Here is a 26,540-nt window from a genome sequence, read left to right on the forward strand (position 1 = left end):
TGACAGAGTGGAGTTAGCCATTCCCGCTCCGATAGAGGGATTCACGTGCATGCCATGATGACGCCTCCAGATGCCAGCAATTTTCTCTCCTGATTTATCCCATCAATTCTCAAAAGGTATCACCTAATTCTCTCATAATCAACCGTACACATCGATCTATCAGCAGCCGGCATATACACCAGGATGTCGGATCCACAAAAGATCGCCATTGAACCAATGGCTCAGCAACTCCTTGTCCAGAAACCTGGGGAGGACTGGACCGGGGTCACTAGCACTGCACAACGACGAAAGCTGCAGAACCGGCTGAACAAGAGGTCACAATGTGAGTGCACCCTACTAGCCTACTGTCTAGGGAAGCTTCTTACATCATATACACTTGACAGATCTCAGAAAGCGTCAGCAACAGGAACAAAACCGACTTGCTTCCAACATCGTTGGTCAAGCTGGACTACCCGCCGAATCGATGCCATCAATAGCACTTGCTCTGCAAGGCCCACCAGATGCCATGTTTGAAGTCATCCGTCGAACATGCGAAGTTTATGAGAGACCTGATAAGAGCGAAAGAGTATTCGCTGTCGCGTGCAAGACCTATATGGACTATACCATGAACGCTCCTCGGATATCGCAACTTCCACTTCTCATTAGTCTCAACGTTACTATAGCGGTTGCCAATAACGCTACAGTACTGGGATTCGATCGGGCGCTTATGTGCATCGATGAAGCTATATCGCCTTTCAACATCAATGGGCCTTTTAATGCAGATTATAATCCTCCAAAGGCACTCGAGCCTACAGAGGTGCAGAAGGCGGTGTTGCATCACCCATGGCTCGACATCTTTCCTTTTCCTAAGTTCAGAGATAATGTGATCCTAGCGGCGGATGCTGAGTTACTGGACGATGGTGAGCTGTGTGAGGATATATCGGAGATCAACTGGGAAAACGTTGAGAAGCCAAGTTTGATCGTATGGGGAGACTCGTCTGTGCCGAATTCCTGGGAGGCGTCGCCTTGGTTTCTGAGGAAATGGGGTTGGCTGCTTCAAGGCTGTCCTGAGCTTATAGAGACTACAAATAGATGGCGGCAGAGTCGAGGGGAGAAGTTACTGAAGTGGAATAACGAGTAGTGTAGGCCACTCTTATAATATGCACCAAACAAATGTGCTTTTTCAAAGGCTTTTGGGTGCTATTTCTGTTATGATCAAGAGGTAGCGAAGCTACTGCACTCTGCATTAGTGCAGCTACGCCGCCAAATATGTATGCATGCATTATTATGCCGTGACCGAACTGTATGGTAAGCCACTCTCCAGAGTTAATGAACTTGGAAACCGTTCAAACAATTACGAAGTTGACATGCAGCTTTGACAGTTTGCTCGTTCCATGGATAAGAGCATCGTCGTCGCGAACTCGGTGTCGCACAGAGAGGCTGTTGCGAAGCTGGATGCTCAACAAGTGAATACGGTCGTGTGGCCCAATGGCAAGGCGTCTGACTACGAATCAGAAGATTCTGGGTTCGATCCCCAGCATGATCACATTTTTGCCCTCTAGTGATCGTATAGTGCTCCACTTAGTTGGCCCAAAGGCTGATCCCATTCCAAAAGCTTCACTTACTAGACGGTCCATATTCTTGTGGCTCCTAGGACATACCTGGAACCTCAATAATGCAGGTGATATCTTCGCACAGGGGAGTGGCTGGCGTCCTACAGTTATGGGGATGTACCAGGGACATTCCACTCCGTCTTGGGACGACAATTACAGGCGAGGACCCCATCCTCCTTCCAGGAGATGAGGACGCAACCACCATATGGATTCACAATGACAATGCTGCCGAAAAGTTTCCAGGCACCATCGGCCACTACTCAGGCCTCGCATTTAAGGAGTTTGTTATATACGGGGAGGATGATACATCTGATGCTGGCGCCGACGAACCCAACGCTCTTGTCCCCGGAGACCACGTGGATGAATAGTCTTCTGGGATGAAGTGTACCGAGGAAATCCCTGAGAATAGCGTCGTAGACCGTGAAACTGAGCATGGTTCTTCTGGCTCCGTCGAAACTGCATGCTCCGACGCGGCTACTGAGCGCCAATTCCGAAAGTCAACATAAGACTCTCATTCCACAGGATGGAATTCAGGGGCTTAATACTGAGTCGAGTCACAATTGAAAGTCCATGCTCCCGTAAACACATTTTTTTCATATATTGAATCCAGGAAATGGCAAGTGTCAAGTAGTGGAGATAGAAAAAACTTAGACTATACGGTTGTTGTAATGATGCCCGGGTATACATAAGCTTACTTCGCCAATGGCGGTGATTGGATGGCTCGGTTTTTGGACGACCGTAGGCCAGATTCCTGCGGCCGTAACCCCGGTCTTGGCTTATTGCTTGTACTGTAGGTCTGATGTCAGCTTACACCCAGATTCCTACAGTATTTAGCACCGGCCCCTCCCCAGACAGACAACACTTCATCGTCTCAATACACAACACGCTCAGCAATTTTAATAGCGTCTAAAAACTTCACCAAAACTATCATGGCAACCATCAAGTCTATTCCATCCTTATACCGCGGTGTATTCACCTGGGTCGATCCTATTGTCGCTTCCGGAACAGCTTACGCCCTCATCTTCCATCGCGACTTCATGCTCGCACAACTTTCCCCGCTCTTTTCACCACGAGTGGAAGCCTACGATCCATGGCTGTGGCAGGTCGCAGGAGGCTACGTGGTTATTAGCGCCATGCAAGGTGGTCTTCTACGTTATACCAACGATTTAAACATCTGGAAGATCTGCCAAGGGGCTGTCTGCGCAATGGATCTCATGATCCTTTTCAGCATTTGGGAAATGAGAAATCCGCCTCATAGTTGGTCGATGGCGAGCATGTCGGCAAAGGACTGGGCCAATGTTTACGGTACAGCTGCTTTTGCGCTTATTCGAATCTTTTTTATCCTCGAAGTAGGCTTTGGAAAACCGACCAAGAAGGTGCATTCATCATAGACAAGGTAGTGCTTCGCAGGTTAGAAATTACTGGAATTGAATCACCTATTCTGGCACATTAGCAAGTCTTGGCCTGTGTTTACTGGCTTTATATATTACATTTTGGAATGTACGCATTCAAAATATACACGGCTCAACTGGCACGACCTCCTGGCTGGCCATCTTCTTTCTCAGGTATCGAAACAGATACTCAATTTTCGATGCAGTGGAAAGGTAGCAGTGAGGCCTTTTCGGTGTACTTAACGCCAGCTACTTGTTTACTGTTCTACTTTCTGGATGCTGTCCATGGCACAGCTCCAGGTTCAGGAGGTAATGAGATATGATGATGCAGCTGAGGACTTGCTTTCTGTTATACTGCGCTGTACGTAGTTTATCTATGTCACTCTAAAGCTTCTAATCAGTCTCCGTGTCGCGACGAGTCCATCGGACGACGGCTGGGTTCATAGGTCGAGAAAACATTGACTATATCACCGATTAGTAAGAATACTTCAGCCCCAGGGGGGCTCTTACCGAATAGTCAGGCGCAGGAAGAGGTGCCTTAGGATCAGGCTGCTCAATATGAAGCAGTCTCACAAACGTTGCAATAATGGCACCGAGCTGCGCATAAGCATAGTTCTCTCCAACACAGCGATGTCGTCCTGCTCCAAAAGGCAGATATGGACTGCTCACAGACTTGTTCATCATCCCAAAGCCATAATCGACTGTTTCCCCATTCTTGGCGTCATCAAAAGACTCGATCTTGTCCCAGCGATGAGGGTCCCATTCCATAGGTCGAGGGAAGAACTCCTCAGATCGTGCTTGTGTACCCGGTGAAGCAAGGAGTGTATGTGACGGAGGAACAACCCAGTCTGTACCGGGAACCCGCATAGGCGATTTGACCTGTCGAAGGATAGAGTGAATGGGACTGTGAAGACGTAGAGTCTCCTTGATAACCTGTCCATTCAGTGTCAATTTCTGCAAATTCCCCCACGTCAACGGCTCTTGCGGTGATCCCAAAACCTCAATTTGTTCGTCGTACAGTTCTTTGACCAAATGCGGTTTATGCGCAAGGTTGAGAAGAAGCCAAGCACCACTCGCAGCTGTGTTATGCTGTCCACCCATAAGAATAGCAATCAACATCCTCGCTGCATGATGATCTGGTAGATCCTCGCCATCCTTGTATTTAGCATTCATAAGCGTCCAAACCATATCAGTCTCATCACCTTGGTTTCCCATCTCACGTCGTTTTCGAATGATGTCGCTGAAAAGCTCTTCCATTACTTTACGAGCGTGATCGCGACGGAAGTTCTGTGGTAAGGGCAGACCGGGCATGACGAAGTTGATTGGTTGGAAACCGTCGTCGAGATGGCGGTAGAGGGTTGCGAATGTGCTGTCGAACATGGAGCGAACTTCGTTGCCAAGGAGAGACCCCGATGCTGTGTAGATTGTGATCTCGGCCATTACTTCGGTAATATTGACAACGCCGGTTGTTCCTTTGAAGTAGGGTGAGGTGGCAACGTAGTCTTCGACTTCTTTGACGAACTTGGGGATGTAGCATCGCAGAGAGTCAGTTGTGAGACCAAGCTTGAGAAGCTACAGATGAACCGTCAGCATGCCGTTCTTCATATGATGGCGGTCAACTGACCCTCTTCTGATCCATGAATCTCGCATTAGAGCAATCATATACAACCTCCTTCCCAAAAACAGGCGTCGTAAGCTTCCCATACACATCCTCAGCGTTAAGATCCGCATGCTTCCCATTCAAGATGAAGTCATTCCCCTTCGGTCCCAGAAAAACAGTCGTCGATTTGCCCAGCAGGATAAACGTGAAACAATCTCCATACTTGGCTTGACAATCGAAGAAGAATTTATACGGATCGATTCCATACTGGACTGTGCTGCCGATAAGTGGAAAGATGTGAAATACGACTGGAGGGCGGTGAGGATTCGGGAACCAGAGCTGTTTGATGACGTTGGTGATTGTCGCGATAACGATGATGAGAAAACCTGTTATCGGGACAGACAATGATAGCGGAAGAGACCGCCAATTGCTGTAGAGGGCGTCCATTGATGATGCCCTCACTGCGTGCTCGAGATGAAAATTTGAAGGCTTTCCCAACAAAAAGAAATTGCTGGTCAGCACTATCGAACGATTTGCGACTGGAGCAGGTGATAATGAGTCAGCCTTATCGGAGCCTTCGGCAGATCATCTTGTTCCTGAGAGAACAGCGCTAAAGCCCCTCACTAGTGACGATCCCAGGGCTCGATTGGCTGTTCCGTACAGGTCAGCATCTGAGTGTCCTTGTTATACAAACGTTTGGACTTTTGCTTTGATATTGGAAAAAGCCCCCCAATATGAATGTTTTTATCAAGAACGCAATGCTAATGACATGACCTCCGATGAATGAGAGGCTGAGGAGACTTAGCTTGACCAAAGGACCTCTTTGACTCGGACTAGATCTGCACTGTCCATTGGCCATATCTGTAGCAACGATCCGCTTCTGGTAGGCATTGCTATGGATGTTCCTGGTTCAAACGCATTGAGCCTCAGATAGTTGGTTAATTCGCTACATCCAAAGCAAGATGGATACTACTGCCAGTTCACGAAATATATAATAAAGACGTGCGCATGAGTCAGTGTAGTTAAATAACCACGACTATTTTCTTCATCTCGACCTTTTCTCACAAGAGCCCTCATAAACTTCCTCGCCACCGTGTACCAGACAAAATGACAGGCACGCACTCCATCATCACTCCCGCCATTATGTACTGGGGAACTCCAGTCGCTCTAATCACAACCTCCAACGAAGACGGCACCGCCAACATTGGCCCCGTATCCTCAGTATGGTGGCTCGGCCATCGTTGCCTCCTAGGCCTCGCTTCAGGATCCCAAACCACCCTCAATCTCTTCCGTACCAAACACTGCGTCATCAACCTCCCCAGCGCTGACATGGCGCACTACATCAACCCGATCGCCAAAACCACCGGCACACCTACCGTCCCTCCCGGCAAGAAGGACCGAGGCTACACGCACTGCAAAGACAAGTTCGCTGCTTCAGGCCTCACCCAACAACTTTCTGATCTCGTGCAGCCGCCAAGAATCTCAGAGTGTCCTGTGCAGATGGAAGCCGAGCTTACGAATAGCATGGATTTGATGCAGGAAGTGCCGGACTGGAAGGGGCGTCTCGTGGCCATTGAAGTCAAGATTCTCAGGACCCATGTTCGGCATGATCTGAGGATGGAGGGGTATGCTAATAGGATTGATCCTGATCGCTGGAGGCCGTTGATCATGAGTTTTCAGGAGTTCTACGGTCTTACACCGTCAAAAGTTGCTGAGTCAAGTCTCGGTACTATTGATGAGGAAAAATACCGCGTTATTACTCGCTCGGATGTTGTGAAGCAGGGAGGAGATATGGATACTGTTGACAGTGAGGCTGGACAACAATGCCAAGGCGCCCCTCTTTAGCGATCATCCCTGTCAAAAGGGCTCGTGTGACCACTAAATCAGCCTGTCGATCTGCCTGTAGGCAGGTTTCACAGCACAGCCGCAGTGGACCTAGAACATTTTGAATAAATCCCTCGATTCTTCGTTTTCAGCTCTCAATAATTCCTCTCTCGCATAAACCTTCAATTCTTATGATATATTTGCTGAGATGGACACCGATATATGTCCAGATGGTGATACACGCACCGAGAAGGAGATGGTCGTCAAACTCATAGTCGCCCATTTCACAGCCATCGTCGCCTTCTGCAATTGGCAGTCCCTACGCAATGAACGTCTCGACACCATTGAACCAATCCTATTCCTTCTATCGCCCTTGATAGTGATTGCACAAACAACTCTCGGTGTCATAATTATCAACATATCCTTGATCTACGACGTCGCTTGGTCTCCTAAATCCTTTCAAATCCACTTCGAAACCTACGCGCGACGATGGAACACGCTATTCGGAAAGAAACCCTTACCACCTTGGCGAACACCAACGGGCTTATTGGAAGCAAGGCAATCTCGCTTCGGAAGTGCTTGGATACGACTTGGAAGAGCGATAGCAATCTTTGCAACGCTTTTCCAATTCGCGGCTACGATATTTCTCTACCAGCGCCGGAAAGATCTACATGGCTGGGAATCGCTTACGGTTCTTGATCATCGAACATTCGAGCTATCCCTCGGCGGCGCCGCTGTTTCAATTCTATCTCTTGCGCTGCTTCTCAAACTTCCGGGCTGTGGACAGATGCCGGAAACGCTGTACATCCCAGAGTACAAACCAGATCCCGCTGTTATCTTCTGCCGCGGTGATTCACGCCGTTGTCCAAGCTGGTATCAGATCCTCTACGCTTCAGATATTGGATCCGCAACATCAGCTGCGACATGGCTAGCCTGCGTTCTATCATCAACATACAAAGGCGAATCTATGCCTTTTAACTTCCTGTCTCCGTTGTACGAAGGGATCTACACAGAATTCACTCGCGTATTCTCGCTCCAGATTTCACTGCCGGTATTTTATCTGCTCGTCGCAGCCTACTTCGCAGCATTCTTCACTATCCCGAACCTGTATAAAGGACCAGGGTTTCAGAATCTGCATACTCTCTGGACCATTGTACCAGCTGTCCTTGTGGTGGTGGCCGTTGTGCTTGTTTTTTTCTGCATGTTTATGCTCATGATTATGCCAGCTGTCATGGTTCTAATTCCTTCTCTTATTAGCGGTCCCGGGTCCATTTTCACGATGAAGGGGTATGAGACTCGGGCGATGTTTTCGCAGCCGCCGTTTACACCAGTGATGAATGAGACGGATTGCCTTTTGCTGTGGAAGGATCCTGCGGCGGAGTATTTATGGTCTCTCGTATAAATGTTGAAGATGGATTGTCTGTATAGAAGATAGAAGCCACGGCACGTAAAAGTACTTATCTTGGCCAATTATTACACGTACTCTAGTTCAATTATATACTCTTCTTCACTATCCTAAATGCTTGAAGCTCAAGAATTGGAAATTATTGATTTCTGTTCTCTTAATATGACTATCCACACTGATACACTGGAGTTTCCGTATGCCAATAAGCATACAGATTCTTATTTCCCTTACGATCAATCCTGCGCTGTCTCCGGCTCTCTTCCTTCTGAATCTTTTCCGTAAATCTATGCTGAGCGGCGATCAATGAACGTTGCTCAGATGCAGACAGGTGCATCAAAGCGCTGCGGTCACCGGCACTCATGTTGGCAAGTTGATAGGTAACAGTGGCTTTCTGTCGTCGTTCTCGTCTCGATAAAAGCCTCGTATCGCAATCGCCAGGCGCATGCTCGTCGTGCATGGGAATTTCCTCATCGACTTCGACAGATGAATACTCGAGTTGAGATCTAGGGGTCCTCCTGCGCTCGCGCACCTGGGAAATCGATGGTTCAACTTGCGCTGATGACTTTTTGGAGATGAGACGTCCAGAGGGTAGGCGGATCGAATCCTGGTCAACCTGCAGTGGCTTGCGGTCAGGTTTCACTTCGTCGGACTCAAACTTTTCCTCAACGTCTTCATCCAATACCTTATCTTCTGTATGACGATCTTGGTGTGAAAAGTCGTAGAAATCGGCAAACTCTGATCCTTCCGACACGTCGAACTTGCAATGGCCTTTACCCATCATATGCTGCTGCACAGCCTGAACCGTAGCTCTGCTTGTCCCGCAGTGTATGCATTCTCGGTACTCATAGATAACAAGGTGAAGATATCTGAACAGTGTCTCGAGATCTACCAGGAGGTGCTGCTTGTAGGGAACAAAGAGGCCATGTGAAGTTTGCATGTGAGCGATGCTTTCGGCTAGTGTCGGGTAGACAGAGGGACAAAAGAGGCATTGGCCTGGCGTGAATGATTGAGGAGCCGGAGCAGACTCGTTGATAGACATGATGTATGGTGTCAAAGGGCTGGTTTCTTCGGATAAGAGTAGGCTCATGGAAGGAGTAGTAGTTGTTGCAGCAGTGGTGGTTGTTGTTCCTAGCATGAGACTGAGTAGTCGAGTGTTGAAAATGAAGTCGATACTTTCTGAAGCTTAAGCCTTGTAAGTGTTCCTGTTGATTGAATTTTAAGGACTTCAATTGATGGGTAGAGTATGCAACCTTTATAGAACTGCCCATTGCCTGTGGTATTCTCGATTCCAAGTCAGCTCCAAAATTAATCAACATGATTGGGCAATCGAGGTGAGTCAAAGAAATGGGTCTAGGCTCTTTTAGGGTATTCGCCTCGATGATTCATAGTGATTAGATCCCCCGCGGGGCCGAGACTCCAGGTCTAACAGTACCATGCTCAATCTTGGCTGATAACTGTTAAGGATTATGTTGCTCACCCGCGCCACCATGGATTTTCGGACGTAACTCCACGGGCCCCCGGACCCGAAGAGAGAGTGCGAAGTATCGCCATATCCAATGCTGTGTAGAACTAATCGAGTGCATATCAAATTAAATCCCCAATAATAACCAAAGCCATTTGATTTAGTGTAAGGAAAGTTGTAAAGCCAGTACTGTCATTATTGCTAGGTAAAGAAAATTCATCAAATTGCGCCCTTGATATGATCCAAACTCCTGTACATCCAATCATTCTTTTCCATCACGAACCTATTCTCGTTATTCCTGGATTACCCTCTCAAAGACCGAGTCCACGTGGGCCTGGACCGTGTCGGCCATCTTCTCCCTCAGTCCAACTAAAACCTTCTCATTATCAGCAGCCTCACTCTTATTATCAATCAAAAACACACCACCAGCAGATCTTGCCGCCTTCCTCAAACCGTCAGGAATCGGTGTCGCCAGCTTCTCGGTCTCCTCAACAGTATACCTCGCATTAGTCGCATAAAACAACACCCTGGCACCAACATCATCAGGACTAGCAAAGAACAACCCCCCAAGCGGTGTAACAATCCACTGGAGCAGAAAGCCAATAATCCCACTTGAACCACGAGAAAGAAGTGGTGTAGCTGTCAAACCGGGAAAAGCGTGCACGAAGCTGATTTTCGGGTTTTCTTTAGCGAAGCGCTCGAGGGTGAGAGTGAGCATGGTTGCTGCTTGTTGAGCTGCTGAAGCGACGCCGAAGTTGCCTGGTTTGGAAAGATCGAGGTCATCTTCGATGAGAGGACCTTCTTGACCGCCGGCGAGAATGTTGGTGACGTGGGGGTTTGGGCTGTTGTTGAGAAGAGGGAGGAGGACTTGGATGGCTCTAACGCGGCTGTAGAAGCGGGTTGTCAAAGAGGGCTCTAGTTTTTCCTTGGTTTCTGGATATTGTTAGTTGACTTCAATGATTGGAAGACGTGAAGTAGGCTTACCTTTTCGTCCTTCAAAAGACATGAATCCAACAGACATGAACAAAATGTCAATTTTGGTCTCTCGCTTCGTAATCTCCTTCATGGCCGCATCGGCTTCCTTGACAAGAGAGACATCGTGCTCAATGAATTCAATTATGGCGGATGAGTTGCTTTGTCGCAATTCTGCGATTAGCGGTGTAGCGGCTGAAGTGCTTCGACCGACGATGTAGATTGTTGGCGACTTGTTATCAGTCGCAATGGCGAGCTGCTTGATTGTGCTGCGGCCAATACCGGATGTGGCGCCGAGGAAAACAGCGGTGAGATTCTGAGGGAGAGATTGGGGGAGGGCTGATTGGTTGGATTTCTTGATTGTGTTTATTGCGACCATTTTGAATGATATTGAGTGATGTTGTCAATGTGTATCGATCGATTGAATTGGTAGATGGATGTTTAAGAGTCAAGTTGTTGATCTTTTTTGTGAATGTTGATGAGAATGGTGATGAGAATGTTGACGAGAATGTTGATGATGAGATTCATTTGGACAAAGATACCCCTCACTTTAATACTACTTCACCTGCACTCGTCACTATCATTTCTGACAATTACCATCTCAAAGTCAGCCCTATTCGCGGGAATCGGATATCCGTTGAACAGCGTAAGAACGGGGAGTTTAGCGCCTGCGGAATGCAGTCAGAAATGTCAGCTTCACTTGATTGGCTGCGGGAGAATCCTTTCGGTCTTCTTGGCGTTTCCCGAGATTTTAGTGCGTCATGATAAGCTTGTGATTGCTGACTACCCTGATCTCCCCCGGTGCTGCGGATATCCGAAAATTCATTGTACGGATGTTGAAGATATACCGGGACAGAACCTCTTTTGACGTGCGCCAAAGTCACAGTACTTGATGTTCGGCGTTAAACTAACGTAGATCTATCCATCCGTTATTTTTCAGTGTGTTGGCTTGATATGTCTCGTTGAGATATCATAAGCTTTAACTATCAATCAATCTGTCCATCCGTACCCTTGTTTTTCGTATTTTCCCAACAGATCAAAGAAGCTATCTACTACAACGTCATGGCCTGAACTATGGTGTACCTTCATCGTCCATACTATTCCAGATATCAAAACCATCATGCTTCATCGGCTTATGCCATTTATCGTCTTTAACCCCCCCAAACTTCAACTGTCCGCACGGCCCATTGCTGAAAGTAAACCACGGCGCAGTAATCGGATCCAACACCTGCCGGTCGGCCAAGTACCTTGCGTACAGCGGTTGCGCCCCATCCATACACTGCCGGATGTTGATGGTAAGGTATATATAGCACGAGTGCGGCACTTCTCGTTTTGTGCCGGGGGGTCTTCCCCAGAAGCTGATGCGGCAGTATTTGCGCTTCATGCACTCGTTACAGCAGGCGATTGCGTCGCTGACTTTGATTTCGGTGGGGTTTACTTCGTGGTTTTGGCGCGAGAATTCCTTGATCATGCGTTTGTCTGACGGATTATCTCCTGGCGCCCAGGAGAGGTAGTTGGAACTGCCGGCATCGCAGACTTGGTAGTGCGTTTCCTGGGGAATTTGTCTTTCCAGCGTGACTTGAAGCAAGTCAATACTGTAGGGAGTAACATATGGTTTCGTACTTACCCTTCTCATCAACGGTGACAGTTTTGGTGGCGTTGATAACTGCCGTCTGGATGGGATAAACAGTAGTAGTCACCGTGCTAGCAAGGCCAGGAGGATATTGAGTCTCATTGATAGTCGTCCAGACCGTCACTGTGGATGTCGCAATAGAAGGCTTAGAAAGTGTTGTTGACTGCGTTCCGAAGCTGGTGGTGGTCACAGTCTTCTTTATCGGCATATTATCAGTGCATATTACTGACAGAGTATGTGAGAACAGCTTAGCGTCTAACCCGACCGTTGAAGTTTTATCCTCAAACTCAGAAGATATCCTTTCCATGTTATCTCTAATGGCGGTAAAGCCGGGCCGTCTACCGATCGTCGTGGCAAAATATGTCGTGGTTGTGATCGTATTCCTCTTGGTCTTTGTCTTGGTCATGGTTTCTGTTCGGTTGACAAAGCTTGGCTCTTTGATAAGAAGTCAGCTGTGATAATCAAAAGCTATGCATTGACTATATGTACTGGTAACTGTGATAGTAGCTATCTTGGCTCCAGGGTTTGCAGTCACGGTAACAAGCTTCGTGAATGTCGCTCTGATGGTCGTTGTCGTAGTGATACCCACAGTGCTGATGGTCTTGTCGGTCACGGGTAACCAAGTCGGTCGGGTTTTAGACTTGGTGATGTTGAGAGGAACAGTTTGAATTATAATTTTGTCGGTTATGGTTATCGTTTGATTCCTGGTTGTCGTGCTGGTGCGAATGACATCGACGGTACTTGATCCAAGAGACGCTTCGCAGGGACCATTGGCACCGCTTCCTGTGCTTAGGGCGAGAAGGCCCAGGAGCAGCCAAAAGGCTGCCATGCCGTCGAGAAGTGTGGAACGGTCGAGAAAATTGAAGGATCTCAGCGTGGGGGGTAAGAAGTGCCACTTACTGAATACCCCCCTATGGCAGATTCGGGTCACTCCATCAGTAAGTTATCATTAACGAGATATGCTTAATAAAGATTGCATTAACTTCAAGCCTCTTTACGCCGTAACCTTACACCCACCATTTTGGGAAAAGTAGCAAATGTGACAAATCAACTCTGATAACTGATATCTAATTGCATTGTTCCATAACATTCAGGCTTTGTGCAGTGTCTTGATCATCATCCACCCACTCTGAATCCATCTCCTCGTCCTCACTTGACAAGTTGCTATCGTCCAGATGATTTATGAGGTCCTTACAACGCTTGCAGTCATCATAATGGACTTGCCTCTGCTCCTCAGTATAGTGATAAACGCACTGAGTATCACTGTCATGGTACTCGTCGCAACAATATGCCCTGATACATTCTCCAACAGGATAATCAGCGTCGGCGTTGACAAACTTCAACTGACGTTGATCTTCGTCACACCAACCACAGTTCTTCTTTAACCATTCGGCCGCAGTGATATGTGCATTCTGTTGGGCAAATGCGACAGAATTGATCAATTGTTGACGACCAGGACCCGTTGTGTCAGCGCCATGATGCACCAAGAGTGCCAGCATGTCAAGTCTCCCGTGCTCAGCCGCCCCCTCTAAAGCTGATCTGCCATCTTTGCCTGACCCTCGTGCATTAATTCTGGCACCGAGTTCAATAAGCTGTCTTGCAAGTCCGATATGGCCGTGTATGGCAGCGAATTGAAGAGCAGTTGCGCCTTTTTCAAACGCTGGTGGGGCATTGATGTTTGCTTCTTTCTCAAGCAGGTATGTTGCCACTTCAATAAGCCCCCAATTTATCGCGCACTGCAAAGGCGATGTGCATCCACTTTCAAAGATATCGTATTCATCGACATCTGCTCCCACCTCCACTAAGTATTGCGCTAGATCAAACTTTCTATGATTGATCGCTCTCCACAATGCTGTTCCGAATTGCTTGCCGTATTCTGTGGCATTGCCGAGTCCGCAACTAAATTCTTTCAACAGTTGCAAATACTCAGAGGAACACGTACTGTGTGCAACAACGGCCCAGCTCACTGTATCCATCTTACAACCACGGCGAAGGAGCTCTCCAAAACCACAAGTATTCCCTCCATAAGCGACCAGGGCAAGAGGACTGCCCACGCTAAAGCACCGATCAGTGGCACGACGCCAAAAACCAGCAACCCAACCCTTCCCTTTAGTCACAGAATATACATCACTGGCAAAAATATACTCAGGAATTCTTGCCAAGCTCAATACCGATGGGTCGGTAAATCGTGCGAGGAGTTTGTCCAGGATATCAAGCTGCCCTGCCCTAGCAGCCAAGCCCACGGCGGTTCCTTCCACCAGGTGACAGCCTGTCGGCTTATGAGCTCTTTTGAGAAGCCTTCTGACAAGAGCCCAGTCACCCGTTCGTAGAGACGCACAGAAGGGTCCTGCATCGATTGGAAGCTCTTGTGCTTCAAGAACGTCTTGTAGGGTTCGGTCATTCTGTGCCTCTATTTCGGCCTCTAGGCAGCCTCGTCCCGTGTCGTCAACATCATTCAAGTTTCCACCGTTTTGTAAAAGAAATGAGACCAAGGACCATTCTCGAAGATAGATGGCTCTCACAACTTCCCCACCAGTGAGCTTTGCTCCCGCCTTTATTAGAAGCTCGACAGTGAGAAGGCGTTTCATAGCTTGGTCGTCTCTCCCGTCGAAAAAATCATTATTCAAAGCACACTGGAGCATCGTATCACCCTTTTCATCCACATCGTTTGGATTGCCGCCATCCTCGAGGGCAGCTTTGAGACATTCGTGAAAGCAAAGCCTTGAAAACGTACCCATTTCGCTACGAGGTATAGTGGCTCCGTTCTCTATCAGTGTCAGGACACTGAGTTCCAGAAAAACATAATCAGATACTGAATGCATGAGAATGGAGAGGACAGGGGTCGGGTGTCCGTCATAACGGTGAATAAATTTGCGGTTGTCGATCAATTTTAAGATGTCCGAATCTCCAGCGTGGTATTGGCCGATGTTGAAGTAATCATACAATTGGATGTCGTGGGTGTAGAATAGAGCATTGGGGTCGCCTCCATATTCCATAAGCAATCGCAATACTCGCAGGTTTCCAAGAATGGCTGCGACAAGAACCAACGACGCTGTTGTGCCTCCTTGGCATTCAAGAATATGTTTGCATGCAGTAGGATCGCCTCCGACCACTACTGCCTGTAGAGGTGTAATGCCCTCTTTGTTACAAGCCACTTCGGAAGTATGCATAGCGTCCAGTCGCAGCATGATGTCATGATGTCCTCCATAGGCCGCGGCTATGTAGGCATCTGCTAGGGCTGAAGGTGATGGTTGGCCCTTTAGTGAAAGGTGGTCCAACATCAAGTTCGCAATTCTCCCACCAGCCTGGACTGCCATCATGAGAACTGACGGTCTTGCAACGTAACTCACACTAGATTGTGACCAAAGTCGGTCTTCTTTATGTAACCATGAAGACTCATAACTTGTAACGTCAATACCACAACCCAGGATACTGAGAATTGCTTCTTCATCATGCAGTTCGATAGCCGCACGCACCATTTCATCCTTGTTGAGAAACTCATGTTCAAACAGTACGGTCAGAATACGTAACTTTTGAGAGTTAGAACACGGAGCATCTAAGGCCAAGTTGACAAAAGCATTGCTCTTAACACTGACGTGTGTCCGATCCACTCGGGCTTGGAATCGGAGAAGTAATTGAATAACGTCTAGACAGCCGCTTCTGGTTGCCTCCTGGATCGGAGTACATGGAATCGTCAAGATATGGTCAGTCATGCAGCAAGGGTAGTCCGGATCCAGTCCTAATTCCAAAAGCGAGGTGAGCGTTTCAAGCCCCCGTGGCTCTGCTTTTTTGTCACATAGTGAAGTTGCCTTGTAAATCTCGGATTGGAATAATTTCTCCAGAAATGATTGAATGGTAGGGCTCTCGTTCCGGAGCCTGTTTAAATGACCTCGGAGCCCCATCCTTCCCGTTCCCATAACATAGGCAACAAAAGATGATGGCCAATCTATTGACATTGCGTTCGACACCATGTACACCATAACCTTGAAGTATTCGGCGCTGAATTCAGAGAACGGGCCAGTGAGTAGATTTTGAGCGGTCCTGATGTGCTCGTCAGGATACCATTCCGGCATTGCATTACTGGCACTTGCTATCAGCTTGGATAAAGACGGTGGTTCCACATCCTTGCCATAAGGGGCCAGGATTGTCATCAATGACGAAACAATGTGACACGAGTCTTCATTCTGCTGAATTATTGTGTCGTTGGATACCGTAACGCTAATCGTATCTATTCAGTAAGCGTAAGTTAATCCGGCTGCCTAGTCCTGATGATGGCTTACCCTTCCAAGTATCACGCATACGGAGCCACGGCAAAGAAGAAGGCCACTCGAAGGTCATATGCAAGGCTGGCGGAGTACAAATGCAAAGCTGCAGACTTGCTGGAGATGGTGGAGCTGCTATAGTGGTTAGCACTGATCACTAAGTACAAATGTTACGAACGTGTTTTGAATCGAGCAAAGATGTTTGATTCTCGATGACGATTCGTCTCTTTCGTGACTTTGACCTTTTTTAATCTCTTGCCATCCCGTATGACATCACTTTCCTTTCCCTCATCTTTGCGCTTGCGAATCTTTCGATCAATGTATTGCCATGTCTCTTTGTCGATGTTCTTGGAAAAGTTCCAGTTCTTTAGCTTACATTCAAGCTGCCCCTTTCTATTATCAAGTTAGAAATTTTCTCGCAACGCACGGCTAACATATACAAACGAGACGTGTAGTCCTTCAGATTTCAGCATAATTGCTAATTCTTTGAGCTTAGTGCCTTTGACGAGGTACTCATGTCGAATCAAATCCTTGTGCGCCAACCAGTCCGCCGCGCTTGGCTGAGATTTTGTTGCACTCATCGGGGCCATTCAAGGGCGATAGTGTTGAGTAGGCTGGAACTGGCGAAGACTGTATCGTACGGAGACTTAGCGAGGAATGGTAGACTGAGAATCGAGGATGCTGACCGCAGGCATCGCTGACTTTTGTACGTGCCCAATGACGCTCTGCCCTATCAGTTCTGATTCGTCTAATCCAGAATCTGAGGGGCTTGCGAAGTTGGCAAGCCTCATTCCAAGCCTAGCGCCTAGCTTTAGGTCCCTTCATTGGCTCTGACCAGAATCCAGTCCAGAGGGGCGCGTTCTGCACGGAACTGTCAGTGCTGTGTAACTTCAAATTGGGGCTCATTCGTCAAATCCATAATATTGCGGGTCGCTGCTCACGGCTGAACAGTACGTAACAACACAAGACACAAGTCAATTGGATCTCTCCAGAATCTGACCCACAGTAAGTAGGCTGCCTGACCAAATGTGACCACCCACTGCTGTGCTGCGATCTGAATGTTGCTGGCAAACCATTTGACGCATCCTCCTGTGGCTGCGTCTCTTGAGACTATCTCCATTTACAAATATACGAGAAAGCCAGGATCGCCATCGCCTGTTCACGAGAGTTTTATGATTCAAAAAAGAAATCTTCTCTTGGAAACATTTCAGTTTTTCTAGTTGCACATTATTCCAAAACCTGCCGCAAAATGAAAGCCGAGATCATTGTCGCAATCGTAAGCTTGGTAGTTGCCCTTCCGCCGACGCTCTACGCTCTACATGCATGGTACCGAAGACGCTCTCAAACTCCATGTGAGTTACTCACTGAAATGATCTCTGCATTCCAACAGAGCTAATCCGAGCCTTGATGCTTGTTCCAGGGTACCCATCTCACAGGGCGCATCTCTCTAGACATCGTTCTGAACTCTTTTGCTCCGTATCGGAGCGAGGTATCACACTGGCACTAAGGGTCGAAGACGGTCTGCCAACTACCTCGCGAGAACCGACTCTCAGAGTATTAGACCCTGGAATGGCATTGAGCTGCTGAAATGAGCGGAGCGATAACGAAAGAACCTAGATTAGACCCTGGAACGTTCGGTCAATGGGATAACTGTTGACCGTTATTTCTTATGGATGATAGGCACTCGAGATAGATCGGTATATACAAATATAGATGCTCCTACTCGCACTGGCGTATTTCTGAGTTATGTAGAATATTATCGCGGAAACTTGCTGCGAAACATTGTCGGTTAGCGTCGGGATTGACATACTTATGCCGAAAACAGTTCCATTGCTTATCAAGCTGGCCGGACCTGTAGGTAATGATGAACCATTTAAGACGAAGGGAAATATCTACTGGAACCGTGGTTATGTTCAAGCAACCTAGAAGATAGTTGCACGTCGTGGACGCTCATGAAATGATCCCAATACCCACTCAGAAGCAATGACACTATCTCCAAAAAGTCAATTTGCGGGGTCAGCATGAGTCACTTACGCCCTTGAGATAATATCTTGATCTAATAAATACTTCTCGCCAGTCTCTCATTCAGATTCTCCCCGTAAATTGCAATTGAACATCATTAAAAGCAAATCGTGATGACTTCTCTTACAAAAACTACATACCAAGCCTTTTCGTCGGCAAGGGCCCAGGGCAATCCCGCAGCCGTGATTATCCTACCAAAGTCAGAGGCCAGCCCAAAGGATGACAATGGCGCATTCCCATACGAACTATTCCCTCCTGTTTCCAAGCTTCAAGAGACAGCGACGAGCATCAATCTCCCAATGACTGCATTTGCGCTCCCTCTTGATCCGGAGAATGAGTCGGCGAAAGCTCACTACGCCGTCCGATGGTTCAATCCCGTCAACGAAGCCCCGCTGTGCGGTCATGCCACTCTCGCCTTGTCGCAGCATCTGTTCAGTACACTTCCCAATGCACCGCAAACGCTGAGGTATCTCACCAGGCTTCATGGTATTGCCTCTGCATCTCTCAACCAGAGTCCATTTGAGGATGCGAAGCTGGTTGGTATAGAGTTTCCAGAACTGCTTGACCTTCCTTCCGTGTCGAAGGATGGCAAGCGGTGGGGAGAACTGAAGGGTATTTTTGAAGTTGCATCTGGCTCGAAGTGGGAAGGTCAAGGAGAGCCGGTTGGTGTATTTGAGCAAGATCAGTATTTCTTGCTTGAGTTCAGTCCTGAGCTTGACTTGAAGGCTCTGAAGTTTGATGCCTCTAAGTTGGTCAGTTTATCGCTATCATTGGCAGTACACAACTAACTTAGCAGGCTTCACTGAATGGTTTCATCTACATGTTTCAAGTTTCGACAGGCTCTTCAGAGCACATCCATACTCGAGTCATCAACTGCATCGCAGGCAACAATCATGAGGACGCCGCGGTAAGTATCTCCGTCTTTGAAATGGACATTACTAATATCAACAGACTGGCTCCGCGCATCGTGCCATCATCCCTCACGTCTTGTCAAACGACGAGACCACTGCCCGACTCAAGCAGTACCATCCAGACTTCACTGGAAACACGTTACGATCTTTGCAGCAGTCGAAGGAAGGTGGTGAATTGACTGTTGAGTGGCTTCGGGACACAAAGACCGTGAGGATCATGGGTAATGCTTCACGTACCGGAGAGACTAGCATCGAGATCTGAGCAGACCAGGGCGGATCGACAATGACCGAGAGTAAGCTAAGCGGAATAAATAGCCATATTTAGTGACTATGGTGCCCCTAAGGCTACATACGCCGGATGTGGTGAAGTGTGCTCAGTTATCCATGATAGACTCAATCCCAGACTTTTTTACACGGCTTTCACTATAATCATGATGTTATGCCGTTATGAGAACTTGGATTCAAAATAGCCTTGGCAACAGATCTGACAGCTTATAAATCGCATGATGAACGTCTGACTCACGCCGCTCTTCACCTTTAGGCTAATTCCTTCAATCTTTCTTCGGGATTCAGGATTGTCCGAGCCCAACTTACAGCTCCGTGTATAAGAAGCCAAAGACATGTCGCTTTGCTTGAGAAGATGTAAGTAGAAAGAACACTTATCACTCGTCAACCAGAGTCCAACGCAACAGTCAACAATGGAGTTCAATCCAATCAGGAGCATCGTACACAATGAAGGCTGTGACCTTCACTACTGGTATCAAGGCTCCGGTCCTCTCATCATCTTCATCCCTGGTGGAAACGGCCACGGAATGCAGTTTAACAACATTATAGCCGCTCTATCAGACCGTTTCACCTGCGCCACTTTCGATCGTCGACAAATGTCAGCAAGCCAAGTCCCCGTCAACAAACGCTTGAGTCCTCCCCAACAAGCTCGCGATATCCGCGCTGTCATCAAAGCCATCGGTTTCGATAAAGCTATTCTCTTCGGCAGCAGCTCTGGTGGTATCTTTGCATACCAATTCGCCCATGACTTTCCCGAAATGGTCGTTCACTTGATCGCTCACGAAGCCGGCCTTGCAATGCTTCTACTAGACGCAACGCAGATTCTTGAGTGGATGTACGGTCTTCTAGATCTTTTCGAAACGCAAGGCCAAGAAGCAGCTGCCAAAGAGTTTGAGAAATGTCTTATTGGGTATGATGCTGAGGGCATTCCCAAGGCTGGACCGCCTGAACCAAGGAACCAGAAGAACTTTTGGGAATACGAATGGGCGCCGTTGATTGGGTATTGTCCTAATATGTTTCGCATCAAAGAGCACGGGGTGAGTGTTGGTGTGATGAGAGGTGTCCGATGTAAAGATGCCTTCTACGCGAGAGCGATTGAGGAACAGGCCAAGATCTTGGAGTGTCCTAGAATGACAGTTCCTGGACACCACGAAGGGTTTCGCTGTGAGACGAAAGAGTTTGTCCCATCACTGTTGGAGATGCTTGGTATTTTGGAGAAGAGAAAGTAGCTACATGTTTCTCACCGTCTCAGCGAATCAATCACTTATGGTCACCTTTGCTATCTGAAGCTCGACCTTGTCATCCACACCGTTTGTCGGTCTTATTCTAGTGCGTTCCAATCGGGATCGAAACCTGGCGCGGCTGCTGCGTGAACCAGGGAAACTCAAATGTTAGGCACCAATGGCTCTGTGCTGGCAGGACTCAGTTCGTGATGATGCGTGGCGTAGCCCAGTGACTGCACTCCGCAACCTTGATTGCTGCTACCAAGGCTACACAGCGTATCAAGCCTGATTTCTATGACAAGGTTGAAAGGTTAAAAGATGCTTCTGTGAGCTAGGCGTGCTATTTGAAGTTGAGACTTGTGGCTGGGAGCTTAAATCGGCTGAGAGAACTTACGTACTTGAGCCCAACAAATCAAGATAAGGAACATAAATTACGTAGATTCAATACACGTCTGACCCCACATATTGCCTAATGTCTTGTTTTTGGCAAAAAGCTAGATTTGCCAAATGGTATATAAATAAGTGCCTGCTGCTCTTCCTTGGGATGCTCCAGCTCAAGGCACACAGAAATTTCATTTTGTCCAACTTCATATCACTACCGCGCTGTGATTATCTGACTCTGATTCTACTGAGACCTCCCAAAATAGAAGCCCCTCGCCGCCTGCACCCCTTGATACCATGGCACCGCGATCTTTTGTCTGTCTTCCGCACGAACTGCGGCACATGGTCTACAAATATTACTTTACCACTAAGCAAGGCTACCATTTTAGTCCAGCATCTGGCAAGCTCACTGCCACCCACGGCGAGCCTATCGACCTTGCCCTCATATATACATGCAGGTTCGTTGCTGAAGAGACCAAAGAAATGCCTCTCTCGTACAATGACATCTCCTTCAAGACCTTCTATCAACAGGATCTTAGCCCGTGGCTATGCCGCTTCGATAGGCTAGTCGCTGCCCAGTTCCAGCAACAACTTCAACTTCTCATTCGGTTATGCCCGTTTATCACACCAGAAAATCACCTCCGTATTAAGGAAAGGTTTCCGTGGTTTAGTACACATCTCTCTAACGCACTCCTTTACCACGCGAACCCAGAACTGGGATCTCAATATGAATGGAGAGATGCACTGAACAGTTGGGGGTATTCGCTAGACGTCACGCCCCCAGAAAACGAGATCTACATAGAAATCTGTTCCAACGACCGAGCACATTCTGCACACCGAGCGGCTATCGAGTTCACCTTGCGACTTCTTTGCGAAACGTCGGACGAACAATTCACAGCCAGTGTCAATGAGACCCTTGTCGATTGGGAGTACAGCGGAGGTGCGCGGCTCTCGAATTTCCTTGACCGATGCTACAAGCCCTGGCGTTTCCCGCCATCATTATCCGACCTTGATGAAATGGGACGCAGGTTCAAAGATGACAAGGGATGGGCTTCGATAAATTCGTGGAAGGCTAGTAACAGTTATGGAATGCAGTATCGCCTACTCTACCGCTTCTCTGCTGTTTCAGCTGCCATAGAGTTCCTCGATGCCCTGCCTATCAACAAGAGGTCGGCTCTTCGCAATATTATCATTCACGAAGATCGCATGTCCACAGGCTACCCAGACGGGCATGCTATAGGTCTTATCCCATTCTGCCAAGAGAACAGACGATTGCGGATCAGACATCAGTTTAGCATGATAAGCAACCTTTTCGAGCGCGCCTACTTTTTTGGAGTCGGAGGCTTCGATGGAATTCAAGATTGCAAGGGTGACTCAACTGGAGAGTTTCTTCTTAGATATGCAGCTCCAGGTCTGTGGGCCATCGTTGTAAACTGCCTAGCCGAGGCCATGTATCTCCCAGATTCTGGCATGCCTGATGGCTCCTATACCCTGCTCCTGGACGGAGAAGATGCTGGGGATCTGTGTTCGGAGATCTTCCAACGAGAGATACTTGGCAAAGAAGCTATGCGGCTGGTACTTAACCGTGCTCTAAAAGAAGACCCTGGCAGCGATTGGGCGGACGACAGTTCACGCGCGATAGAGGAATCCCTCAAAGCACACGCCGGCGCCCTGGAACATCTTGTCAATAAGACATCGTTCTTTGAGTCGAATTTCTATCCTGGGCATCTGAACAACTTGGACGCTTTGATGGCGCACTACAAAGAGGTTGGGATGGAGGAATGCGCTTTTGACCTTGCCTGGGAAAAGGAGTGTAACTACGACTTCACGTTAGTCAGCTGTATCTCCAAGTTTGGGCCGATGCTGATGGAAAACTTTGAGTGTCCGAAGGTAATGACACCCCAGAATCTGGGGCCATTGTGTTGGGTAGCTTGTAGACTGCCCGAATCGACTGTATAAGAGTGTTATTTTGAGTGGATAGACCCTACCGCTGATGGCTCACATCACGCGCCTCACACGACACCCCAGCATACAATTGAGAGCGATAATTCCCAGGAGTCCTCGGTAACAAGAATGATTTGGCTAAGAGCTGGGCTGGTATTGCAGTTCTTTACGGAGATATTCTTGGATGATAAAAATAGGTACAGTATTTAGGTATTGATAATAGAGCAACAAGGATCATATAACTTCATTAAGCAGAATGATCGATGCTATAGTGCTATCATGAGTATGACTACCATGCCATCGACAGTGCAGAAACGGATACCCCTTTTCATAGCTCTAATGTAGCCCTGGAACCTGTTCGCAACGTTATTATGCACTTTTTCAGTGAGCAGCGCCAATTCCTCTGAGCTGCTTGAGTGAGAGACAGCCCTCCCGGATCTGTATTGATTTTCCTGCCATGAACTTTGAGTCAGTTTAGTGACGTATGAAATAGCGCGATTTAGTACCCTGGACCCCAGACAGGAATATCGGATCCCATTCTGACTGGCAGGAGCTGAAAGAATTGGCCAGAATGTACAAGCTGTTCATATCTCAAGGTTAGATCTATAAATCACACACTACGCGCGATCAGATCAGGGGCAAGACAGGTACTAAGATAGCCCCGGCTGTTGAGAATTTAGTGAAATGATACTTAAAAGAAGATACCTATGCATTACCCCTTCTCTTATAGTCTATGCGTTACTTCAACTTCCTCGGTCTCCTCAAACTCTATGTATGGCATGCGCTTTGTCAACAGTGGGCTGGCCTTGCTGATCCTCTTCCAATTATGTGCATCAAGACAGGCTCGCCTCGACGCCAGTACTGCTGGACGCGTCCGTGAAATAACCGCTCGCTCATACTCATCCAGCGTAGATCTCAGATCGCCATTGCCGTTGAGAGTAGGAACAACTCGTTCCACAAAGTCTTTAACATCGAAGATGACATGATTTGCGCCCTCTCCCCGGTCTTTTCATTGTTAGCTACAGGTATTCAAAGAGTGAAAGATGAGTCTTACACATTGCCATTGCGTGGAGAGCATCTCCCATAAGTACAGCTCGGCCAGTTGTTTGGAAGTCTTTTGGAGGTGTCAAGTCTTGTATCTTGAGGCCTTTCATTTCGCTGTCCAGCGAGACTGCGGATGCAAGGGGCCGAAAGCACTCGGCCCAAGTGGAAGTCAACTCTTGGACCAATTTATACTTCTCCTCTTGCGAATCCGGAATCTCGATAGGGGAAACCCTGTTCAGGAAACCTTCGCGATATGGCCACGAGACGCAGAGTTGTCCGATGTACGGGCGGTCGGTATCGGCATGATTGCCAGGCGCGTCGAGAACTAGTGGCTGTCAGCAACATCTATAGAAAGAACAAAATTAAATTGCTTACCACTAAAGTATACGAAAGTGTCATTCCTCGAGTTTGTGCTGTGAAAGAAGTAAGGATCAAGGTCGCGAATCGGCTTGATCTGCGAGGGCGAGAGCTCCATCTTGATGCCTAACATTCGAACAGGAATGTCTTTGAGCTTCCACTCGGGGAACATTGAGCGACGCACTCGTGAATGGCTTCCGTCACATCCAACGAGTAAACTCCCAGTAGCTGAGCTGCCATCCTCGAATGAAGCAGTGACAGAGTCGTCCGTCGACACGACTCCGGTAACACCTTTGCCCCACTGGTATCCGGAAGTGTCAGTAGGTAACTGGACTCAGCAGTGCAACGTACCTCAATGTCAATCCCAGTAGCTAGCAGAGCTCTGAGACCCTGTCTTGTGACTCGGACACGTTCTGCTTCTGGCGCTTTAGGTACCGACGCCTTAAGCTCTCCAGTACTCAAGTCAAAGAACGGAAAGCTCGACGACAGACCCTGAGTAACAGCTTCGCGATCAACATAAGCCTCTGGCAAGCGACTGAAAAAATGCTCGGGCAGAAGATCTTTCAATACGGGAAGCGTCCAGAGAAGGGTGAGACCCCATCCGACACCACGTGTTTCAAGATCCGTATCGCGTTCAAATACACGGAAGGGAATGCCATGTCGTGATAGACTCTGTGCAAGCAGCAAGCCGCTTATACCAGCGCCTATGATGAGGACGGGTTGGTCTTTAGTTGGAATCATTTTTATGATGAAGTATGCTTGTTGAGGGGAAATGTCCAAGGGCTTATTTATCAATTCTCTCATTTGCGTGTCAGATCGCTTATTCTTACATCAGATGCAAGGCAATTGCCGTGCCTGACGCGATGACTAACTCGGCTTAAGAGCGGGGTCGTGAGCCGAAGACTCCGCAGAGGCTCTGCTCACGTCGCAGTCGGCAGTCGTATTTGAGCCTGAAACGCCCCCTACGACAAATAAAGAAAGGCCTCACCTGCTCTCTGAACCTTATTGCACTGATCAGCCGAGGACCTGGTTTCTCGGTATTGGTCATGTCCTGGATGCGGCTTTTGGCTTGAGTACCTCTGCCGAAAGGGCCTGTTGTTTCGGAAAGCTCATGAACCTCAGTCTCAGCCTTTATTTTACAGTGCTCCTTCTTAAACTCGTCCTGGCGCGTATTTTAAAAAATCTAAGTGATACCTGCAGCCAAGACTCCACCTGAAGAGGCGCCGCTGGTTGTCCTTGGAGGATGATATCTCCATACTAATGCCGCCTGACCTCAAGTCACTCGATACAAAATGCCGAATTTAAGCTTTGCGAGTATTGAGATCGAGGAAGAATCTCGATTGCTATGACTTAATACGACAACTTCGCACTTGCAAAAGGCCGAGCCAGAGTTGTATTGACATCTATTGCTGTTCTCATGACATTGGGAATCTGCTTTGTTAAAGAAGCGATCACAGCCTGAGTTTTAGATGGATTCGTAAAGTACACGTCTCTTTTTGAGTTCTTCAGTAGACAAGTGCTACGCAGGATCCAGTTACTGCTCTGTATTTACTTCTTCATTGGTGTGTCATTCACCTTTTCTCTGCTCAGCTGAGAACAAATCTGCACACTGGTCCTGTGACATGGACATCTCACCCTCTCAGATCGGATCTGTCATATTTGAAAGGCTCAAGAAGGAAATCCTATCGCAAACTACCTCGAATGAGCGAAATAAATTCCTTGCATCCTACCACGGACTGAGTGATCAAGCCACTTCGCCAATCCACCACTCAGGTCGAAGACAATGTCCTCCCAATCAGACAAACAATAGAAGCCACGCCAGCTCATCTCTAGACTAAACCTACACTTTTCTGCAAGTGGTGCGTAGCTTGCTGAAATGACCAATTAAATGCTCTCCAATAAGCGAGTTTGTTGGTGGACGACACTAGTGCGGGCTTCATGTAACACAATCAGATGGTAGCGCCGTTGGTGGGAATGTTTGTCTGCAAAGCTGACTTGGCGCATGTCTGCTATGGTTTGTTTTCAATCTGAGTAGTAACTCTGTGGTCATGAGGAATGCGATTAGCTTTCACTGATGCGCTTCCTGATTGATTGTGTTACACAGTAAAGTAGGTCACTTGATTCAGTAGTGGCACGGCGGTAAGGAGACTGGTTCTGTGTTACATGCAGTTCTCTTTAAAGCTGAGCACTACCCGATGATTCTTTTTACTTCTTCATCTAACACTTATATTC

At 47.8% G+C, this 26,540-nt stretch overlaps 14 protein-coding genes and 1 non-coding gene across 15 annotated transcripts; 9 read left to right on the forward strand and 6 right to left on the reverse strand.

The window, feature by feature from the left end:
- Positions 1 to 183: 183 nt before the first annotated feature.
- On the forward strand, positions 184 to 1,960 carry FPRO_07030 (uncharacterized protein; the record flags this gene model as incomplete). Its single annotated transcript, XM_031227991.1, has 3 exons — positions 184 to 322; positions 384 to 1,025; positions 1,752 to 1,960. The coding sequence occupies 3 exons, from the start codon at positions 184 to 186 to the stop codon at positions 1,958 to 1,960; spliced, it is 990 nt and encodes a 329-aa protein (XP_031078372.1).
- On the forward strand, positions 1,454 to 1,525 carry tRNA. Its single transcript has one exon. It is a non-coding gene; the product is annotated as a tRNA-Arg (tRNA).
- Positions 1,961 to 2,521: 561 nt separating the features above from the next.
- Positions 2,522 to 2,983, forward strand: FPRO_07029 (uncharacterized protein; the record flags this gene model as incomplete). The annotated part of the gene is made up of 1 exon (XM_031227992.1): positions 2,522 to 2,983. One exon carries the CDS (start codon positions 2,522 to 2,524, stop codon positions 2,981 to 2,983), a length of 462 nt encoding a protein of 153 aa, XP_031078373.1.
- A 393-nt stretch (positions 2,984 to 3,376) lies between these two features.
- On the reverse strand, positions 3,377 to 5,030 carry FPRO_07028 (putative cytochrome P450 51 (eburicol 14 alpha-demethylase); the record flags this gene model as incomplete). The annotated part of the gene is made up of 3 exons (XM_031227993.1): positions 3,377 to 3,445; positions 3,494 to 4,555; positions 4,608 to 5,030. 3 exons carry the CDS (start codon positions 5,028 to 5,030, stop codon positions 3,377 to 3,379), a joined length of 1,554 nt encoding a protein of 517 aa, XP_031078374.1.
- A 660-nt stretch (positions 5,031 to 5,690) lies between these two features.
- On the forward strand, positions 5,691 to 6,428 carry FPRO_07027 (uncharacterized protein; the record flags this gene model as incomplete). Its single annotated transcript, XM_031227994.1, has 1 exon — positions 5,691 to 6,428. The coding sequence occupies one exon, from the start codon at positions 5,691 to 5,693 to the stop codon at positions 6,426 to 6,428; it is 738 nt and encodes a 245-aa protein (XP_031078375.1).
- A 187-nt stretch (positions 6,429 to 6,615) lies between these two features.
- Positions 6,616 to 7,809, forward strand: FPRO_07026 (uncharacterized protein; the record flags this gene model as incomplete). The annotated part of the gene is made up of 1 exon (XM_031227996.1): positions 6,616 to 7,809. The coding sequence occupies one exon, from the start codon at positions 6,616 to 6,618 to the stop codon at positions 7,807 to 7,809; it is 1,194 nt and encodes a 397-aa protein (XP_031078376.1).
- A 169-nt stretch (positions 7,810 to 7,978) lies between these two features.
- FPRO_07025 (uncharacterized protein) lies at positions 7,979 to 8,851 on the reverse strand (the record flags this gene model as incomplete). The annotated part of the gene is made up of 1 exon (XM_031227997.1): positions 7,979 to 8,851. The coding sequence occupies one exon, from the start codon at positions 8,849 to 8,851 to the stop codon at positions 7,979 to 7,981; it is 873 nt and encodes a 290-aa protein (XP_031078377.1).
- Positions 8,852 to 9,566: 715 nt separating this feature from the next.
- FPRO_07024 (uncharacterized protein) lies at positions 9,567 to 10,625 on the reverse strand (the record flags this gene model as incomplete). Its single annotated transcript, XM_031227998.1, has 2 exons — positions 9,567 to 10,207; positions 10,259 to 10,625. 2 exons carry the CDS (start codon positions 10,623 to 10,625, stop codon positions 9,567 to 9,569), a joined length of 1,008 nt encoding a protein of 335 aa, XP_031078378.1.
- Positions 10,626 to 11,318: 693 nt separating this feature from the next.
- On the reverse strand, positions 11,319 to 12,708 carry FPRO_07023 (uncharacterized protein; the record flags this gene model as incomplete). Its single annotated transcript, XM_031227999.1, has 3 exons — positions 11,319 to 11,824; positions 11,874 to 12,314; positions 12,369 to 12,708. 3 exons carry the CDS (start codon positions 12,706 to 12,708, stop codon positions 11,319 to 11,321), a joined length of 1,287 nt encoding a protein of 428 aa, XP_031078379.1.
- A 238-nt stretch (positions 12,709 to 12,946) lies between these two features.
- Positions 12,947 to 16,722, reverse strand: FPRO_07022 (uncharacterized protein; the record flags this gene model as incomplete). The annotated part of the gene is made up of 4 exons (XM_031228000.1): positions 12,947 to 16,107; positions 16,160 to 16,276; positions 16,320 to 16,534; positions 16,586 to 16,722. 4 exons carry the CDS (start codon positions 16,720 to 16,722, stop codon positions 12,947 to 12,949), a joined length of 3,630 nt encoding a protein of 1,209 aa, XP_031078380.1.
- A 668-nt stretch (positions 16,723 to 17,390) lies between these two features.
- On the forward strand, positions 17,391 to 17,733 carry FPRO_07021 (uncharacterized protein; the record flags this gene model as incomplete). The annotated part of the gene is made up of 2 exons (XM_031228001.1): positions 17,391 to 17,493; positions 17,627 to 17,733. The coding sequence occupies 2 exons, from the start codon at positions 17,391 to 17,393 to the stop codon at positions 17,731 to 17,733; spliced, it is 210 nt and encodes a 69-aa protein (XP_031078381.1).
- Positions 17,734 to 18,462: 729 nt separating this feature from the next.
- Positions 18,463 to 19,336, forward strand: FPRO_07020 (uncharacterized protein; the record flags this gene model as incomplete). Its single annotated transcript, XM_031228002.1, has 3 exons — positions 18,463 to 18,915; positions 18,960 to 19,070; positions 19,115 to 19,336. The coding sequence occupies 3 exons, from the start codon at positions 18,463 to 18,465 to the stop codon at positions 19,334 to 19,336; spliced, it is 786 nt and encodes a 261-aa protein (XP_031078382.1).
- Positions 19,337 to 19,772: 436 nt separating this feature from the next.
- FPRO_07019 (uncharacterized protein) lies at positions 19,773 to 20,588 on the forward strand (the record flags this gene model as incomplete). Its single annotated transcript, XM_031228003.1, has 1 exon — positions 19,773 to 20,588. The coding sequence occupies one exon, from the start codon at positions 19,773 to 19,775 to the stop codon at positions 20,586 to 20,588; it is 816 nt and encodes a 271-aa protein (XP_031078383.1).
- Positions 20,589 to 21,260: 672 nt separating this feature from the next.
- FPRO_07018 (uncharacterized protein) lies at positions 21,261 to 22,922 on the forward strand (the record flags this gene model as incomplete). The annotated part of the gene is made up of 1 exon (XM_031228004.1): positions 21,261 to 22,922. The coding sequence occupies one exon, from the start codon at positions 21,261 to 21,263 to the stop codon at positions 22,920 to 22,922; it is 1,662 nt and encodes a 553-aa protein (XP_031078384.1).
- A 709-nt stretch (positions 22,923 to 23,631) lies between these two features.
- Positions 23,632 to 25,049, reverse strand: FPRO_07017 (uncharacterized protein; the record flags this gene model as incomplete). Its single annotated transcript, XM_031228005.1, has 4 exons — positions 23,632 to 23,912; positions 23,962 to 24,276; positions 24,327 to 24,609; positions 24,660 to 25,049. The coding sequence occupies 4 exons, from the start codon at positions 25,047 to 25,049 to the stop codon at positions 23,632 to 23,634; spliced, it is 1,269 nt and encodes a 422-aa protein (XP_031078385.1).
- Between the last annotated feature and the right edge of the window lie 1,491 nt (positions 25,050 to 26,540).

This window comes from Fusarium proliferatum (assembly GCF_900067095.1).
Source record: "Fusarium proliferatum ET1 genome assembly, contig: FPRO_scaffold003, whole genome shotgun sequence".
In the NCBI taxonomy this organism is placed as follows: domain Eukaryota; kingdom Fungi; phylum Ascomycota; class Sordariomycetes; order Hypocreales; family Nectriaceae; genus Fusarium; species Fusarium proliferatum.